At 49.9% G+C, this 17,402-nt stretch overlaps 1 protein-coding gene across 1 annotated transcript in view; it reads left to right on the top strand.

The window, feature by feature from the left end:
• LOC130193262 (cyclic nucleotide-gated cation channel beta-1-like) overlaps nt 1–15,119 on the top strand; it is a 65,024-nt gene extending 49,905 nt beyond the window's left edge. Inside the window, exons 9-19 of the mRNA XM_056413711.1 lie at nt 360–410; nt 516–602; nt 2,621–2,685; nt 3,047–3,169; nt 3,460–3,601; nt 3,679–3,838; nt 4,173–4,270; nt 7,642–7,760; nt 8,340–8,486; nt 10,139–10,322; nt 14,787–15,119. Coding sequence (XP_056269686.1) covers nt 360–410; nt 516–602; nt 2,621–2,685; nt 3,047–3,169; nt 3,460–3,601; nt 3,679–3,838; nt 4,173–4,270; nt 7,642–7,760; nt 8,340–8,486; nt 10,139–10,322; nt 14,787–14,864 — 1,254 coding nt within the window. The 3' untranslated portion in view covers nt 14,865–15,119. The remainder of the gene's footprint in view (nt 1–359; nt 411–515; nt 603–2,620; nt 2,686–3,046; nt 3,170–3,459; nt 3,602–3,678; nt 3,839–4,172; nt 4,271–7,641; nt 7,761–8,339; nt 8,487–10,138; nt 10,323–14,786) is intronic.
• Nucleotides 15,120–17,402: the final 2,283 nt, after the last annotated feature.

The following is a 17,402-nucleotide window of genomic DNA, read 5'->3' as shown; positions in this document are numbered from 1 at the left end:
CAACGTTGCCTCCATGTGAAAGAAGACCTGAAGCACACATGAAACCACAGAGAGGTTCAAGGTGAACACCTGAAGCCTACACCTGAAGCCTACACCTGAAACATACACCTGAAACATACACCTGAAACATACACCTGAAGCCTACACCTGAAACATACACCTGAAACATACACCTGAAGCCTACACCTGAAACATACACCTGAAGCCTACACCTGAAACATACACCTGAAGCCTACACCTGAAACCTACACCTGAAGTCTACACCTGAAACATACACCTGAAGCCTACACCTGAAACATACACCTGAAGCCTACACCTTCTTCTGACCTGAGCTTCTTTCTCCTGAAACGTTGTTCCAGTGTGACAAGAAGGACATGAGAGAGAACTACATGACCACAGAGAGGTTCAAGGTGAGACACTCGTCAACTTCTCACCTGTTGGTTTAAGCTCCAGATGAAACATGACATCATCATATGAGCTCCAGATGAAACATGCGACCTCTGACCTCTCTGCAGATGGACGTCATCAGTCTGTTTCCTCTGGAGATCCTTTACTGCTTCACCGGCGTCAACTCGCTGCTCCGGTTCCCTCGTCTGCTGAAGGTGAGCCACGTTTATACAGATGTTCATGTAGACGTAAATACAGATGTTGATACAGATGTTCATGTAGACGTAAATACAGATGTTCTTGTAGACGTTCATACAGATGTTCATGTAGACTTTCACACAGATGTTCATGTAGACGTTCATACAGATGTTCATACAGATGTTCATGTAGACGTTCATACAGATGTTCATACAGATGTTCATGTAGACGTTCTTACAGATGTTCATACAGATGTTCACACAGATGTTCATGTAGACTTTCACACAGATGTTCATGTAGACGTTCACACAGATGTTCATGTAGACGTTCATACAGATGTTCATGTAGACGTTCATACAGATATTCATACAAATGTTCATGTTGACGTTAATACAGACGTTCATACAGATGTTCATGTAGACGTTCATACAGATGTTCATGTAGACGTTCATACAGATGTTCATACAGATGTTCATGTAGACGTTAATACAGATGTTCATACAAATGTTCATGTAGACGTTCATACAGATGTTCATGTAGACGTTCATACAGATGTTCACACAGATGTTCATGTAGATGTTAATACAGATGTTCATACAGATGTTCATGTAGACGTTCATACAGATGTTCATGTAGACGTTCACTCAGATGTTCATACAGATGTTCACTCAGATATTCATTCAGATGTTCACACAGATGTTCATACAGATGTTCACACAGATATTCATGTAGACGTTCATACAGATGTTCATACAGATGTTCACACAGATATTCATTCAGATGTTCACTCAGATGTTCATACAGATGTTCATACAGATGTTCATGTAGACGTTCATACAGATGTTCATGTAGACGTTCATACAGATGTTCACACAGATGTTCATGTAGATGTTCATACAGATGTTCATGTAGACGTTCATACAGATGTTCATGTAGACGTTCATACAGATGTTCATGTAGACGTTCATACAGATGTTCACACAGATGTTCATACAGATGTTCACACAGATGTTCATACAGATGTTCACTCAGATGTTCACTCAGATGTTCACTCAGATGTTCATACAGATGTTCACACAGATGTTCATACAGATGTTCACACAGATGTTCATACAGATGTTCACACAGATGTTCATACAGATGTTCATTCAGATGTTCACTCAGATGTTCATACAGATGTTCACACAGATGTTCACTCAGATGTTCACACAGATGTTCATACAGATGTTCATGTAGACGTTCATACAGATGTTCATGTAGACATTCATACAGACGTTCATACAGATGTTCATGTAGACATTCATACAGATGTTCATACAGATGTTCATGTAGACGTTCATACAGATGTTCATGTAGACGTTCACTCAGATGTTCACACAGATGTTCACACAGATGTTCACACAGATGTTCACTCAGATGGTCACTCAGATGTTCATACAGATGTTCATGTCGACGTTAATACAGACGTTCATACAGATGTTCATGTAGACGTTCATACAGATGTTCATGTAGACGTTCATACAGATGTTCATACAGATGTTCATGTAGACGTTCATACAGATGTTCATACAGATGTTCATGTAGACGTTCATACAGATGTTCATGTAGACGTTCATACAGATGTTCATACAGACGTTCATACATATGTTCATACAGATGTTCACACAGATGTTCATGTAGACGTTCATACAGATGTTCACACATATGTTCATGTAGATGTTCATACAGATGTTCATACAGATGTTCATGTAGACATTCATACAGATGTTCATGTAGACATTCATACAGATGTTCACACAGATGTTCATGTAGATGTTAATACAGATGTTCATACAGATGTTCATGTAGACGTTCATACAGATGTTCATGTAGACGTTCACTCAGATGTTCATACAGATGTTCACACAGATGTTCACACAGATGTTCACTCAGATGTTCACACAGATGTTCATACAGATGTTCACTCAGATGTTCACACAGATGTTCACTCAGATGTTCATACAGATGTTCACGCTGCTGACTCCTCTCTCGACAGTACGTGGCTTTCTTTGAGTTCAACGACAGAATGGAGGCTGTGATGAAGAAGGCGTACATCTACAGGTGAGGAGAGCTTTACCTCCCGCGGCCACAAGGGGAGCTGTTCAGTCCTTTGCTGAGCGCAGTGGGCGTGGCTCCATGAGCTCCTGCTGGGGTCTGTGTGGACGACCTCTGCAGAGGTCAACGGTCACAATCCATATTCAGAAAAGAATCACAACAGTGAATATTGTGTGTGTGTCTGTGTGTGTGTGTGTGTGTGTGTGTGTGTGTGTGTGTGTGTCTGTCTGTCTGTCTGTCTGTGTGTCTGTGTGTGTGTGTGTGTGTGTGTGTGTGTGTGTGTGTGTCTGTGTGTGTGTGTGTGTCTGTGTGTGTGTGTCTGTGTGTGTGTGTGTGTCTGTGTCTGTGTGTGTGTGTGTGTGTGTAGGGTGATCCGGACCTCCAGCTACCTGCTGTTCTCTCTGCACATCAACGCGTGTCTCTTCTACTGGGGATCAGACTATGAAGGTCTGGGCTCCACCAAGTGGGTCTACAACGGGAAAGGCAACGCGTAAGAACCGCCCAGCTGGTTCTGCAGGTTCTGCAGCTTCACGCCACGATGATGTCATGACGGTGTCAGAGCGTTGGAGGGAAGGAGGCCCGTGGGGGATGTGGAGGGTCTACCAGGTTGACCCCATGGCACCCTGACCAGCCTCTGGCTCATGGACCTGCTTTGTGTGTCTGGAGATGTTAGTGCAGGACCACTGAGTGTCCTGTGGGGGCAGCGTTGAGTCGTGACCTCACAGCGCTGCACCATGAAGCCACACTGAAGACGCCATGTGTCCGTTGTGTCTCCTCCAGATATATTCGCTGCTACTATTTCGCTGTGAAGACGTTGATCACCATCGGAGGACTCCCGGACCCCACCACCGTCTTCGAGATCTGCTTCCAGCTCATCAACTACTTCGTGGGCGTGTTTGCCTTCTCCATTATGATCGGCCAGGTCAGTCATGGACGCGCCGTGACGTCACAGAGACCGCCGTCTGTCTTTGTCCTCCTCAACCTGGTTGTTGGTCTCAGATGAGAGACGTGGTGGGAGCCGCGACCGCCAGGGAGAACTACTACCGGGCCTCCATGGACAGCACCGTCAAGTACATGAACTCCTACAGCATCCCTGCAGAGGTCCAGAACCGCATCAAGACCTGGTACGACTACACCTGGAAGAGCCAGGGCATGCTGGGTAAGCAGCCGAGGAACCGGGACCAGCAAAGAGGCCTGGCCCTCACTCCAGGACCCGTGAACACAGAGGCAACAGGCTGAGGAGACACTAGAAATGGACAACACATGGTGGTAGCTTGAGGACAAAGATAACGAAAACACATTGAAAGTGCTGGAAAAAAGACTTTATTATGTAAAGGTAGTAAAAACTTATCAAAATGCCATCATCTCAGCAAATGTACAGACCAGAGTACGAATATGGCGCAAGTACAAGAAATGAATAATGTTGTTGAGTGATGGTCATATCTCCAGAAGTAAACTGTGTCCCTGAATGCCTCGTCATGTGCTGTCTGCAGACGAACAGGAGCTGCTGATGCAGCTTCCTGCTAAGATGAGGCTGGACATGGCCGTGGACGTCAACTACACCATCGTCAGCAAGGTCGCCTTGTTTCAGGTGAGATGAGATACAGTGAGATGACATGAGGTGACATGAGGTGAGGTGACATGAGGTGACATGAGGTGAGGTGACATGAGGTGAGGTGACATGAGGTGAGATGACATGAGGTGACATGAGGTGAGGTGACATGAGGTGACATGAGGTGACATGAGGTGAGGTGACATGAGGTGAGGTGCCATGAGGTGACATGAGGTGAGGTGAGATGAGGTGACATGAGGTGAGGTGACGTGAGGTGACATGAGGTGAGGTGCCATGAGTTGACATGAGGTGAGGTGACATGATGTGACATGAGGTGAGGTGACATGAGGTGAGATGACATGAGGTGACATGAGGTGAGGTGACATGAGGTGAGATGAGGTGACATGAGGTGAGGTGACATGAGGTGAGGTGACATGAGGTGAGATGAGGTGACATGAGGTGAGGTGACATGAGGTGAGGTGACATGAGGTGACATGAGGTGAGATGAGGTGACATGAGGTGAGGTGACATGAGATGAGGTGACATGAGGTGAGGTGACATGAGGTGAGGTGACATGAGGTGACATCAGGTGACATGAGATGAGGTGAGGTGACATGAGGTGAGGTGAGATGAGGTGAGGTGACATGAGATGACATGAGGCGAGATGAGGTGAGGTGACATGACATGAGGTGAGGTGACATGAGGTGACATGAGGTGAGGTGACATGAGGTGACATGAGATGACATGAGATGACATGATGTGACGTGAGGTGACATCAGGTGACATGAGGTGAGATGAGGTGAGGTGACATGAGGTGACATGAGATGACATGAGGTGACATGAGGTGAGGTGACATGAGGTGACATGAGATGATGTGAGGTGATGTGAGGTGACATGAGGTAAGGTGAGGTGACATGAGGTGACATGACATGAGGTGAGGTGACGTGAGGTGACATGAGATGAGGTGAGGTGACATGAGATGACATGAGATGACATGAGGTGACATCAGGTGACATGAGGTGACATGAGATGACATGAGGTGACATGAGATGATGTGAGGTGATGTGAGGTGACATGAGGTGAGGTGACATGACATGAGGTGAGGTGACGTGAGGTGAGGTGACATGAGATGACATGAGGTGACATGAGGTGACATGAGGTGAGATGAGGTGACATGAGGTGAGGTGACATGAGATGACATGAGGTGAGATGAGGTGACATGAGGTGAGGTGACATGAGATGACATGAGTTGAGGTGACATGAGATGACATGAGTTGAGGTGACATGAGATGACATGAGGTGAGGTGACATGAGGTGAGATGAGGTGACATGAGGTGAGGTGACATGAGGTGACATGAGGTGAGGTGACATGAGGTGACATGAGGTGAGGTGACATGAGGTGACATGAGGTGACATGAGGTGACATGAGGTGACATGAGGTGAGGTGACATGAGATGACATGAGGTGAGGTGACATGAGGTGACATGAGGTGAGGTGACATGAGGTGAGGTGACATGAGATGATGTGAGGTGACGTGAGGTGACATGAGGTGACATGAGGTGACATGAGATGATGTGAGGTGACATGAGGTGACATGACATGAGGTGAGGTGACGTGAGGTGAGGTGACATGAGGTGACATGAGGTGAGGTGAGGTGAGGTGACATGAGATGACATGAGATGACATGAGGTGACATGAGGTGACATGAGGTGACATGAGGTGACATGAGATGACATGAGGTGACATGAGGTGATGTGAGGTGACATGAGGTGACATGAGGTGACATGAGGTGAGGTGAGGTGACATGAGGTGACATGAGGTGACATGAGGTGACATGACATGAGGTGACATGAGGTGACATGAGGTGAGGTGACATGAGGTGAGGTGACATGAGGTGACATGAGGTGACATGAGGTGACATGAGGTGAGGTGACATGAGGTGACATGAGGTGACATGAGGTGACATGAGGTGAGGTGACATGACATGAGGTGACATGAGGTGACGTGAGGTGACATGAGGTGACATGAGGTGACATGAGGTGACATGAGGTGACATGAGGTGAGGTGACATGACATGAGGTGACATGAGGTGACATGAGGTGACGTGAGGTGACATGAGGTGACATGAGGTGAGGTGACATGAGGTGACATGAGGTGACATGAGGTGAGATGAGGTGAGGTGACATGACATGAGGTGAGGTGACATGAGATGACATGAGATGACATGAGGTGACATGAGGTGACATGAGATGAGGTGACATGAGATGACATGAGGTGACATGAGGTGACATGAGGAGGTGACAGGAGGTGACATGAGGAGGTGACATGAGGTGACAGGAGGTGACAGGAGGTGACATGAGGAGGTGACAGGAGGTGACATGAGGTGACATGAGGAGGTGACAGGAGGTGACAGTGACATGAGGTGACATGAGTGACATGATGTGACGTGAGGTGACATCAGGTGACATGAGTGAGATGAGGTGACATGAGGTGACATGAGGTGAGAGGTGAGGTGAGGACATGACATGAGTGAGGTGACATGAGGTGAGGTGACATGAGGTGACATGAGGTGAGATGAGGTGAGATGAGGTGAGGTGACATGAGGTGAGATGAGGTGAGGTGACATGACATGAGGTGAGGTGACATGAGGTGACATGAGGTGACATGAGGTGACATGAGGTGAGGTGACATGAGGTGAGATGACATGAGGTGACATGAGATGACATGAGGTGACATGAGATGACATGAGATGACATGAGATGACATGAGGTGAGATGACATGAGGTGACATGAGGTGAGGTGACATGAGGTGAGGTGAGGTGACATGAGGGTGACATGAGGTGACATGAGGTGAGGTGACATGAGGTGACATGAGGTGACATGAGGTGAGGTGAGGTGACATGAGGTGACATGAGATGACATGAGGTGAGGTGAGGTGACATGAGGTGACATGAGATGACATGAGGTGACATGAGGTGACATGAGGTGAGGTGACATGAGATGACATGAGGTGACATGAGGGTGACATGAGGGTGACATGAGGTGACATGGTGACATGAGGTGAGTGACATGAGACATGAGGTGAGGCATGAGGTGACTGTATGATGTGAGGTGACATGAGGTGACCTGGAGAGGTCAAGTGTCGCTGACATGAGTGTGTGAAGGTGGATGTGTGTATGTGTGTGTGAATATGTGTGTGAATATGTGTGTGTGTGTGTGTAATGTGTGTGTGTGTGTGTGTGAATATGTGTGTGTGAATGTGTGTGATATGATATGTGTGTGTGTGAATGTGTGTGTGTGTGTGCGTGTGTGAATATGTGTGTGAATATGTGTGTGTGTGTGTGTGTGTGTGAATATGTGTGTGTGTGTGTGTGTGTGTGTGAATATGTGTGTGTGTGTGTGTGTTGCAGGGGGAGATCGGCAGGGAGATGTACATCATCAAGCAGGGCGAGGTTCAGGTGGTCGGGGGTCCAGACCTGCAGACCGTCTTCGTCACCATTCGATCCGGCTCAGTGTTCGGAGAGATCAGGTCAATTCAATTCAATTCAATTCAGTTTATTTGTATAGCCCAATTTCACAAATTACAAATTTGTCTCGGAGTGCTTTACAATCTGTACACATAGACATCCCTGCCCCAAAACCTCATCGGACCAGGAAAAACTCCCAAATAACCCTTCAGGGGGAAAAAAAGGGAAGAAACCTGGAGGAGAGCAACAGAGGAGGATCCCTCTCCTAGGATGGACAGAACTGCATGGAACAAGTCCTGGACCAGCAGACCAGGACCACACTGTGAGGGGGCCCCTCAGGGGTCAGCACTGTGAGGGGGCCCCTCAGGGTCCTGACCTGCGGCTGAGGACCAAGAAGCTAATTCACTAAAGTATATTTCATATTATATATAATTTCCCGATTGGAAACCAACTCCAAAGAGAAGTTACCATGACAATGTAAACACGCTGCTGCCTACACTACCCACAATGCCCTCCTCTTGTGATGGAGGCCCTCAGGCCCTGACCCTCATGTTAAACATCTAAGAGGAGAGCGCCGGATGTAATTGGACTCAAACAACATGAAATGTGAGCTGCGGCCTCTCTGTTCACCGATTGGTCAGCCTGCTGGCCGGGGGCGGGGGCAACCGGCGGACCGCCAACGTGAAGGCGCACGGCTTCGCCAACCTCTTCATCCTGGACAAGAAGGACCTGGCCGAGATCCTGCTGCACTACCCAGAATCCCAGAAACTCCTCCGCAAGAAAGCCAAGTAAGAGTTCTCCCCAAGCTGCTGCCTTGCTCATGGGTCACAGGTAGACAGAGACCCAGGGAGTCAGCTGACCTCTGTCCAATCAGGGACCTCCTGTATCCTCCTCCAAGTGGAGAGGGTTATAACCAACTGAGAACCGAATGACGTCAGAGTACTGCTACTGTGTGTGTGTGTGTGTGTGTGTGTCCAGGTAGACAGGTAGACGGGGTCTAGAGACAGGTAGACGGGGTCTAGAGACAGGTAGATGGGGTCCTAGAGACAGGTAGACGGGGTCCTAGAGACAGGTAGACGGGGTCTAGAGACAGGTAGACGGGGTCTAGAGACAGGTAGACGGGGTCTAGAGACAAGTAGACGGGGTCCTAGAGACAGGTAGACGGGGTCTAGAGACAAGTAGACGGGGTCCTAGAGACAGGTAGACGGGGTCCTAGAGACAGGTAGACGGGGTCTAGAGACAGGTAGACGGGGTCCAAGAGACAGGTAGACGGGGTCTAGAGACAGGTAGACGGGGTCTAGAGACAGGTAGGTGGGGTCCTAGAGACAGGTAGACGGGTCTAGAGACAGGTAGAGGGGTCCTAGAGACAGGTAGACGGGGTCCTAGAGACAGGTAGACGGGGTCTAGAGACAGGTAGACGGGGTCCAAGAGACAGGTAGACGGGGTCCTAGAGACAGGTAGATGGGGTCCTAGAGACAGGTAGACGGGGTCCAAAAGACAGGTAGACGGGGTCTAGAGACAGGTAGACGGGGTCTAGAGACAGGTAGACGGGGTCCTAGAGACAGGTAGACGGGGTCCTAGAGACAGGTAGACGGGGTCCAAGAGACAGGTAGACGGGGTCTAGAGACAGGTAGACGGGGTCCTAGAGACAGGTAGACGGGGTCCTAGACACAGGTAGACGGGGTCCTAGAGACAGGTAGACGGGGTCTAGAGACAGGTAGATGGGGTCTAGAGACAGGTAGACGGGGTCCTAGAGACAGGTAGACGGGTCCTAGAGACAGGTAGACGGGGTCTAGAGACAGGTAGATGGGGTCTAGAGACAGGTAGACGGGGTCCTAGAGACAGGTAGACGGGGTCCAAGAGACAGGTAGACGGGGTCCTAGAGACAGGTAGATGGGGTCCTAGAGACAGGTAGACGGGGTCCTAGAGACAGGTAGACGGGGTCCTAGAGACAGGTAGACGGGGTCTAGAGACAGGTAGACGGGGTCCAAGAGACAGGTAGACGGGGTCCAAGAGACAGGTAGACGGGGTCCTAGAGACAGGGTCTAGAGACAGGTAGACGGGGTCCTAGAGACAGGTAGACGGGGTCTAGAGACAGGTCGGCGGGGTCTAGAGACAGGTAGGCGGGGTCCTAGAGACAGGTAGACGGGGTCTAGAGACAGGTAGACGGGGTCTAGAGACAGGTAGACGGGGTCCTAGAGACAGGTAGACGGGGTCTAGAGACAGGTAGACGGGGTCTAGACACAGGTAGACGGGGTCTAGAGACAGGTAGACGGGGTCTAGAGACAGGTAGACGGGGTCCTAGAGACAGGTGAGCGGGGTCCTAGAGACAGGTAGACGGGGTCTAGACAGGTAGACGGGGTCTAGAGACAGGTAGACGGGTCTCCTGCGGGTCAGAACCAGCACCCTGTCTTTCTGTCCTCATTGTGTGTGTGTGCAGGACGATGTTGACGAAGGACACGAAGCCCGACGAGAAGGGCGGAGCTAAAGAGGCCATGCAGGTTATTCCACTGAGACCAGACACACCTGAGATGTTCAAGGCGGCCCTGAAGGTGTCACAGCTGGAGGGGCTCGAAGGGACCTTCACCAGACTGAGGAAAACCTACGAGCAGAGCACGGCACAGGTGAGTCCCTGTCCACTAGTACCACTAGTAGTAGGATTAGGTGGGTCTGGACGAGGTCTTGGTGGTCTCTCGTGGTCTGGACGAGGTCTTGATGGTCTCTCGTGGTCTGGACGAGGTATTGATGGTCTCTCGTGGTCTGGACGAGGTATTGATGGTCTCTCGTGGTCTGGACGAGGTCTTGATGGTCTCTCGTGGTCTGGACGAGGTCTTGGTGGTCTCTCGTGGTCTGGACGAGGTCTTGATGGTCTCTCATGGTCTGGACGAGGTCTTGATGGTCTCTCGTGGTCTGGACTTGGTCTTGATGGTCTCTCGTGGTCTGGACGAGGTCTTGATGGTCTCTCGTGGTCTGGACGAGGTCTTGGTGGTCTCTCGTGGTCTGGACTTGGTCTTGATGGTCTCTCGTGGTCTGGACAAGGTCTTGATGGTCTCTCGTGGTCTGGACTTGGTCTTGATGGTCTCTCGTGGTCTGGACTTGGTCTTGATTGTCTCTCGTGGTCTGGACAAGGTCTTGATGGTCTCTCGTGGTCTGGACTTGGTCTTGATGGTCTCTCGTGGTCTGGATGAGGTCTTGATGGTCTCTCGTGTTCTGGACGAGGTCTTGATGGTCTCTCGTGGTCTGGACGAGGTCTTGGTGGTCTCTCGTGGTCTGGACGAGGTCTTGATGGTCTCTCGTGGTCTGGATGAGGTATTGATGGTCTCTCGTGGTCTGGACTTGGTCTTGATGGTCTCTCGTGGTCTGGACGAGGTCTTGATGGTCTCTCGTGGTCTGGATGAGGTCTTGATGGTCTCTCGTGGTCTGGACTTGGTCTTGATGGTCTCTCGTGGTCTGGACTTGGTCTTGATGGTCTCTCGTGGTCTGGATGAGGTCTTAATGGTCTCTCGTGGTCTGGACGAGGTCTTGATGGTCTCTCGTGGTCTGGATGAGGTCTTGATGGTCTCTCGTGGTCTGGACGAGGTCTTGATGGTCTCTCGTGGTCTGGACGAGGTCTTGATGGTCTCTCGTGGTCTGGACGAGGTCTTGATGGTCTCTCGTGGTCTGGACGATGTCTTGGTGGTCTCTCGTGGTCTGGACTTGGTCTTGATGGTCTCTCGTGGTCTGGACGAGGTCTTGATGGTCTCTCGTGGTCTGGACTTGGTCTTGATGGTCTCTCGTGGTCTGGATGAGGTCTTGATGGTCTCTCGTGGTCTGGATGAGGTCTTGATGGTCTCTCGTGGTCTGGACGAGGTATTGATGGTCTCTTGTGGTCTGGACGAGGTCTTGATGATCTCTCGTGGTCTGGATGAGGTCTTGATGGTCTCTCGTGGTCTGGACGAGGTCTTGATGGTCTCTCGTGGTCTGGACGAGGTCTTGATGGTCTCTCGTGGTCTGGACGAGGTATTGGTGGTCTCTCGTGGTCTGGATGAGGTCTTGATGGTCTCTCGTGGTCTGGATGAGGTCTTGATGGTCTCTCGTGGTCTGGACGAGGTCTTGATGGTCTCTCGTGGTCTGGACGAGGTCTTGATGGTCTCTCGTGGTCTGGACGAGGTCTTGATGGTCTCGTGGTCTGGACTTGGTCTTGATGGTCTCTCGTGGTCTGGACGAGGTCTTGATGGTCTCTCGTGGTCTGGACGAGGTCTTGATGGTCTCTCGTGGTCTGGACGAGGTCTTGGTGGTCTCTCGTGGTCTGGACGAGGTCTTGATGGTCTCTCGTGGTCTGGACGAGGTCTTGATGGTCTCTCGTGGTCTGGACTTGGTCTTGATGGTCTCTCGTGGTCTGGACGAGGTCTTGATGGTCTCTCGTGGTCTGGACGAGGTCTTGGTGGTCTCTCGTGGTCTGGACTTGGTCTTGATGGTCTCTCGTGGTCTGGACAAGGTCTTGATGGTCTCTCGTTGTCTGTACTTGGTCTTGATGGTCTCTCGTGGTCTGGACTTGGTCTTGATGGTCTCTCGTGGTCTGGACAAGGTCTTGATGGTCTCTCGTGATCTGGACTTGGTCTTGATGGTCTCTCGTGGTCTGGATGAGGTCTTGATGGTCTCTCGTGTTCTGGACGAGGTCTTGATGGTCTCTCGTGGTCTGGACGAGGTCTTGGTGGTCTCTCGTGGTCTGGACGAGGTCTTGATGGTCTCTCGTGGTCTGGATGAGGTCTTGATGGTCTCTCGTGGTCTGGACTTGGTCTTGATGGTCTCTCGTGGTCTGGACGAGGTATTGATGGTCTCGTGGTCTTGATGGTCTTGATGGTCTCGTGGTCTGGACTTGGTCTTGATGGTCTCTCGTGGTCTGGATGAGGTCTTGATGGTCTCTCGTGGTCTGGACGAGGTCTTGATGGTCTCTCGTGGTCTGGACGAGGTCTTGATGGTCTCTCGTGGTCTGGACGAGGTCTTGATGGTCTCTCGTGGTCTGGACGAGGTCTTGATGGTCTCTCGTGGTCTGGATGAGGTCTTGATGGTCTCTCGTGGTCTGGACGAGGTCTTGATGGTCTCTCATGGTCTGGACGATGTATTGGTGGTCTCTCGTGGTCTGGACTTGGTCTTGATGGTCTCTCGTGGTCTGGACGAGGTCTTGATGGTCTCTCGTGGTCTGGACTTGGTCTTGATGGTCTCTCGTGGTCTGGATGAGGTCTTGATGGTCTCTCGTGGTCTGGACGAGGTCTTGATGGTCTCTCGTGGTCTGGACGAGGTCTTGATGATCTCTCGTGGTCTGGATGAGGTCTTGATGGTCTCTCGTGGTCTGGACGAGGTATTGATGGTCTCTCGTGGTCAGGACGAGGTCTTGATGGTCTCTCGTGGTCTGGACGAGGTCTTGATGGTCTCTCGTGGTCTGGACGAGGTCTTGGTGGTCTCTCGTGGTCTGGACGAGGTCTTGGTGGTCTCTCGTGGTCTGGACTTGGTCTTGATGGTCTCTAGTGGTCTGGACAAGGTCTTGATGGTCTCTCGTGGTCTGTACTTGGTCTTGATGGTCTCTCGTGGTCTGGACTTGGTCTTGATGGTCTCTCGTGGTCTGGACAAGGTCTTGATGGTCTCTCGTGATCTGGACTTGGTCTTGATGGTCTCTCGTGGTCTGGATGAGGTCTTGATGGTCTCTCGTGTTCTGGACGAGGTCTTGATGGTCTCTCGTGGTCTGGACGAGGTCTTGGTGGTCTCTCGTGGTCTGGACGAGGTCTTGATGGTCTCTCGTGGTCTGGATGAGGTCTTGATGGTCTCTCGTGGTCTGGACTTGGTCTTGATGGTCTCTCGTGGTCTGGACGAGGTATTGATGGTCTCTCGTGGTCTGGATGAGGTCTTGATGGTCTCTCGTGGTCTGGACTTGGTCTTGATGGTCTCTCGTGGTCTGGATGAGGTCTTGATGGTCTCTCGTGGTCTGGACGAGGTCTTGATGGTCTCTCGTGATCTGGACGAGGTCTTGATGGTCTCTCGTGGTCTGGACGAGGTCTTGATGGTCTCTCGTGGTCTGGACGAGGTCTTGATGGTCTCTCGTGGTCTGGATGAGGTCTTGATGGTCTCTCGTGGTCTGGACGAGGTCTTGATGGTCTCTCATGGTCTGGACGATGTATTGGTGGTCTCTCGTGGTCTGGACTTGGTCTTGATGGTCTCTCGTGGTCTGGACGAGGTCTTGATGGTCTCTCGTGGTCTGGACTTGGTCTTGATGGTCTCTCGTGGTCTGGATGAGGTCTTGATGGTCTCTCGTGGTCTGGACGAGGTCTTGATGGTCTCTCGTGGTCTGGACGAGGTCTTGATGATCTCTCGTGGTCTGGATGAGGTCTTGATGGTCTCTCGTGGTCTGGACGAGGTATTGATGGTCTCTCGTGGTCTGGACGAGGTCTTGATGGTCTCTCGTGGTCTGGACGAGGTCTTGATGGTCTCTCGTGGTCTGGACGAGGTCTTGGTGGTCTCTCGTGGTCTGGACGAGGTCTTGATGGTCTCTCGTGGTCTGGACGAGGTCTTGATGGTCTCTCGTGGTCTGGACGAGGTCTTGATGGTCTCTCGTGGTCTGGACGAGGTCTTGATGGTCTCTCGTGTTCTGGACGAGGTCTTGATGGTCTCGTGGTCTTGGTGGTCTTGATGGTCTCGTGGTCTTGATGGTCTTGATGGTCTCGTGGTCTTGATGGTCTTGATGGTCTCTCGTGGTCTGGATGAGGTCTTGATGGTCTCTCGTGGTCTGGACGAGGTCTTGATGGTCTCTCGTGGTCTGGACGAGGTCTTGATGGTCTCTCGTGGTCTGGACTTGGTCTTGATGGTCTCCCGTGGTCTGGACGAGGTCTTGATGGTCTCTCGTGGTCTGGACGAGGTCTTGATGGTCTCTCGTGGTCTGGACGAGGTCCACCGAGACCACGTCTCCTCGGCGTCTCCAGAAGGACACGAGCTCCTTGGGTCTCCCCTCAGTTTTCCTCAGATTCAAAATAGAAGGAAAGGAACTAAGGGAAGTAAGCAAGGAGACATTCCGCTCTAGTCATGTTGACCTGCCTCCATCTTGTCCTCCCTCCCAGGCTCCTCCCCCCGTCTCCCCGGCCCCTCCCCCCTCCCCTATGCACCACCGTTCGCTGGTCATCAGGATGACGGAGTGAGGCTCTGCCTCCCAGAATGCACTGCACCAACCTCAGAGACAACAGCCCCAGTGCATTCTGGTCCAGCGTCCCCAAGCACCTCCTGGTGGAGCTTCTCCTCCTCCTCCTTCTCCTCCTTCTCCTTCTTCTCCTCCTCCTCCTTCTCCTCCTCCTCCTTCTCCTCCTCCTCCTCCTTCTCCTCCTATCTCCTCTCACCTCCTCCTCCTCCTTCTTCTCCTCCTCCTTCTTCTCCTTCTCCTTCTTCTCCTCCTCCTCCTCCTTCTCCTTCTTCCTCCTCCTTCTTCTCCTTCTCCTCCTCCTTCTCCTTCTTCTCCTCCTCCTCCTCCTCCTTCTCCTTCTTCTCCTCCTCCTTCGCCTTCTTCTCCTTCTCCTCCTCCTCCTCCTCCTCCTTCTCCTCCTCCTCCTTCTCCTTCTTCTCCTCCTCCTTCTTCTCCTCCTTCTTCTCCTTCTCCTCCTCCTCCTTCTTCTCCTCCTTCTCCTTCTTCTCCTCCTCTCTCCTCCTCCTCCTTCTCCTTCTTCTCCTCCTTCTCCTTCTTCTCCTCCTCCTCCTCTCTCCTCCTTCTCCTCCTCCTCCTTCTCCTCCTCCTCCTTCTTCTTCTCCTCCTCCTTCTCCTCCTCCTTCTCCTTCTCCTCCTCCTTCTCCTTCTTCTCCTTCTCCTCCTTCTCCTTCTCCTCCTCCTCCTTCTCCTTCTTCTCCTTCTTCTTGTTCTTGTTCTTCTTGTTCTTGTTGACAAAAGGTTCCCCTGCAGATAACAAAGGTTCCCCTGAAGATAACAAAAGTTCTCCTGAAGATAACAAAGGTTCCCCTGAAGATAACAAAGGTTCTCCTGAAGATAACAAAGGTTCCCCTGAAGATAACAAAGGTTCCCCTGCAGATAACAAAGGTTCCCCTGAAGATAACAAAGGTTCTCCTGAAGATAACAAAGGTTCCCCTGAAGATAACAAAGGTTCTCCTGAAGATAACAAAGGTTCCCCTGAAGATAACAAAGGTTCCCCTAAAGATAACAAAGGTTCTCCTGAAGATAACAAAGGTTCCCCTGAGGAGAACAAAGGTTCCCCTGAAGATAACAAAGGTTCCCCTGCAGATAACAAAGGTTCACCTGAAGATAACAAAGGTTCTCCTGAAGATAACAAAGGTTCCCCTGAAGATGACAAAGGTTCCCCTGAAGATAACAAAGGTTCCCCTGAAGATGACAAAGGTTCCCCTGAAGATGACAAAGGTTCCCCTGAAGATAACAAAGGTTCCCCTGAAGATGACAAAGGTTCTCCTGAAGATAACAAAGGTTCCCCTGAAGATGACAAAGGTTCCCCTGAAGATAACAAAGGTTCCCCTGAAGATGACAAAGGTTTCCCTGAAGATGACAAAGGTTCCCCTGAGGAGAACAGCAGGGTTCTCCGTCAGTCCTTGGACCCTCATAACAGCGGCTTGGTGTTCATATGAAGTCCATAACCTCATCATGAACAACAATAACGTTGAATTATTACGATAATGTCATTTTACTAGCAGCAACAGGTTTTTATTCATCTAATGTACTTTTTAATGTCATTTTATAAACTTCTCAGAATGTGAAATAAGAACCTGAAATAATGTACACTACCGTTCAAAAGTTTGGGATCACCCAGACAATTTCGTGTCTTCCATGAAAAATCACACTTTTATTTATCAAATGAATATAAAATATAGTCAAGACATTGACAAGGTTAGAAATAATGATTAATATTTGTTGTTCTACAAACTTCAAGCTCAAAGGAAGGCCAGTTGTATAGCTTATATCACCAGCATAACTGTTTTCAGCTGTGCTAACATAATTGCACGGGTTTTCTAATCAGACATTAGTCTTCTAAGGCGATAACACAATGTACCATCAGAACACTGGAGTGATGATGAAATGGGCCTCTATACATCTGGAGACATGTCATTAGAAACCAGACGTTCCACCTAGAAGAGTCATTTACCACATTAACAATGTAGAGAGGGTATTTATGATTAATGTTATCTTCATTGAAAAAACTGCTTTTCTTTGAAAAATAAAGTCATTTCTAAGTGATCCCAAACTTTTGAACGGTAGTGTATGTTATTATTTATATGAATTATTGAGATTAACCATCAGACTGTAAATGACTTAAATATTGACGAGACGGATTCATAAAGATGTCTGCAACTGTTTTAGAGTTAACAACGTAGATTAATAAAGTTATTAAAGTGAACGAAGGACTCCTCTCTGTACTGGTCTTGTTAGACCTTAGTCCTGATAGAGGACTCCTCTCTGTTCTGGTCTTGTTAGACCTTAGTCCTGATAGAGGACTCCTCTCTGTACTGGTCTTGTTAGACCTTAGTCCTGATAGAGGACTCCTCTCTGTTCTGGTCTAGTTAGACCTTAGTGCTGATAGAGGACTCCTCTCTGTACTGGTCTTGTTAGACCTTAGTGCTGATAGAGGACTCCTCTCTGTACTGGTCTAGTTAGACCTTAGTCCTGATAGAGGACTCATCTCTGTACTGGTCTTGTTAGACCTTAGTCCTGATAGAGGACTCATCTC

This window comes from Pseudoliparis swirei, chromosome 4 (assembly GCF_029220125.1).
Source record: "Pseudoliparis swirei isolate HS2019 ecotype Mariana Trench chromosome 4, NWPU_hadal_v1, whole genome shotgun sequence".
In the NCBI taxonomy this organism is placed as follows: Eukaryota; Metazoa; Chordata; class Actinopteri; order Perciformes; family Liparidae; genus Pseudoliparis; species Pseudoliparis swirei.
Note: the sequence above shows the minus strand (reverse complement) of the source record. Positions and strands in the feature narration are given on the sequence as shown.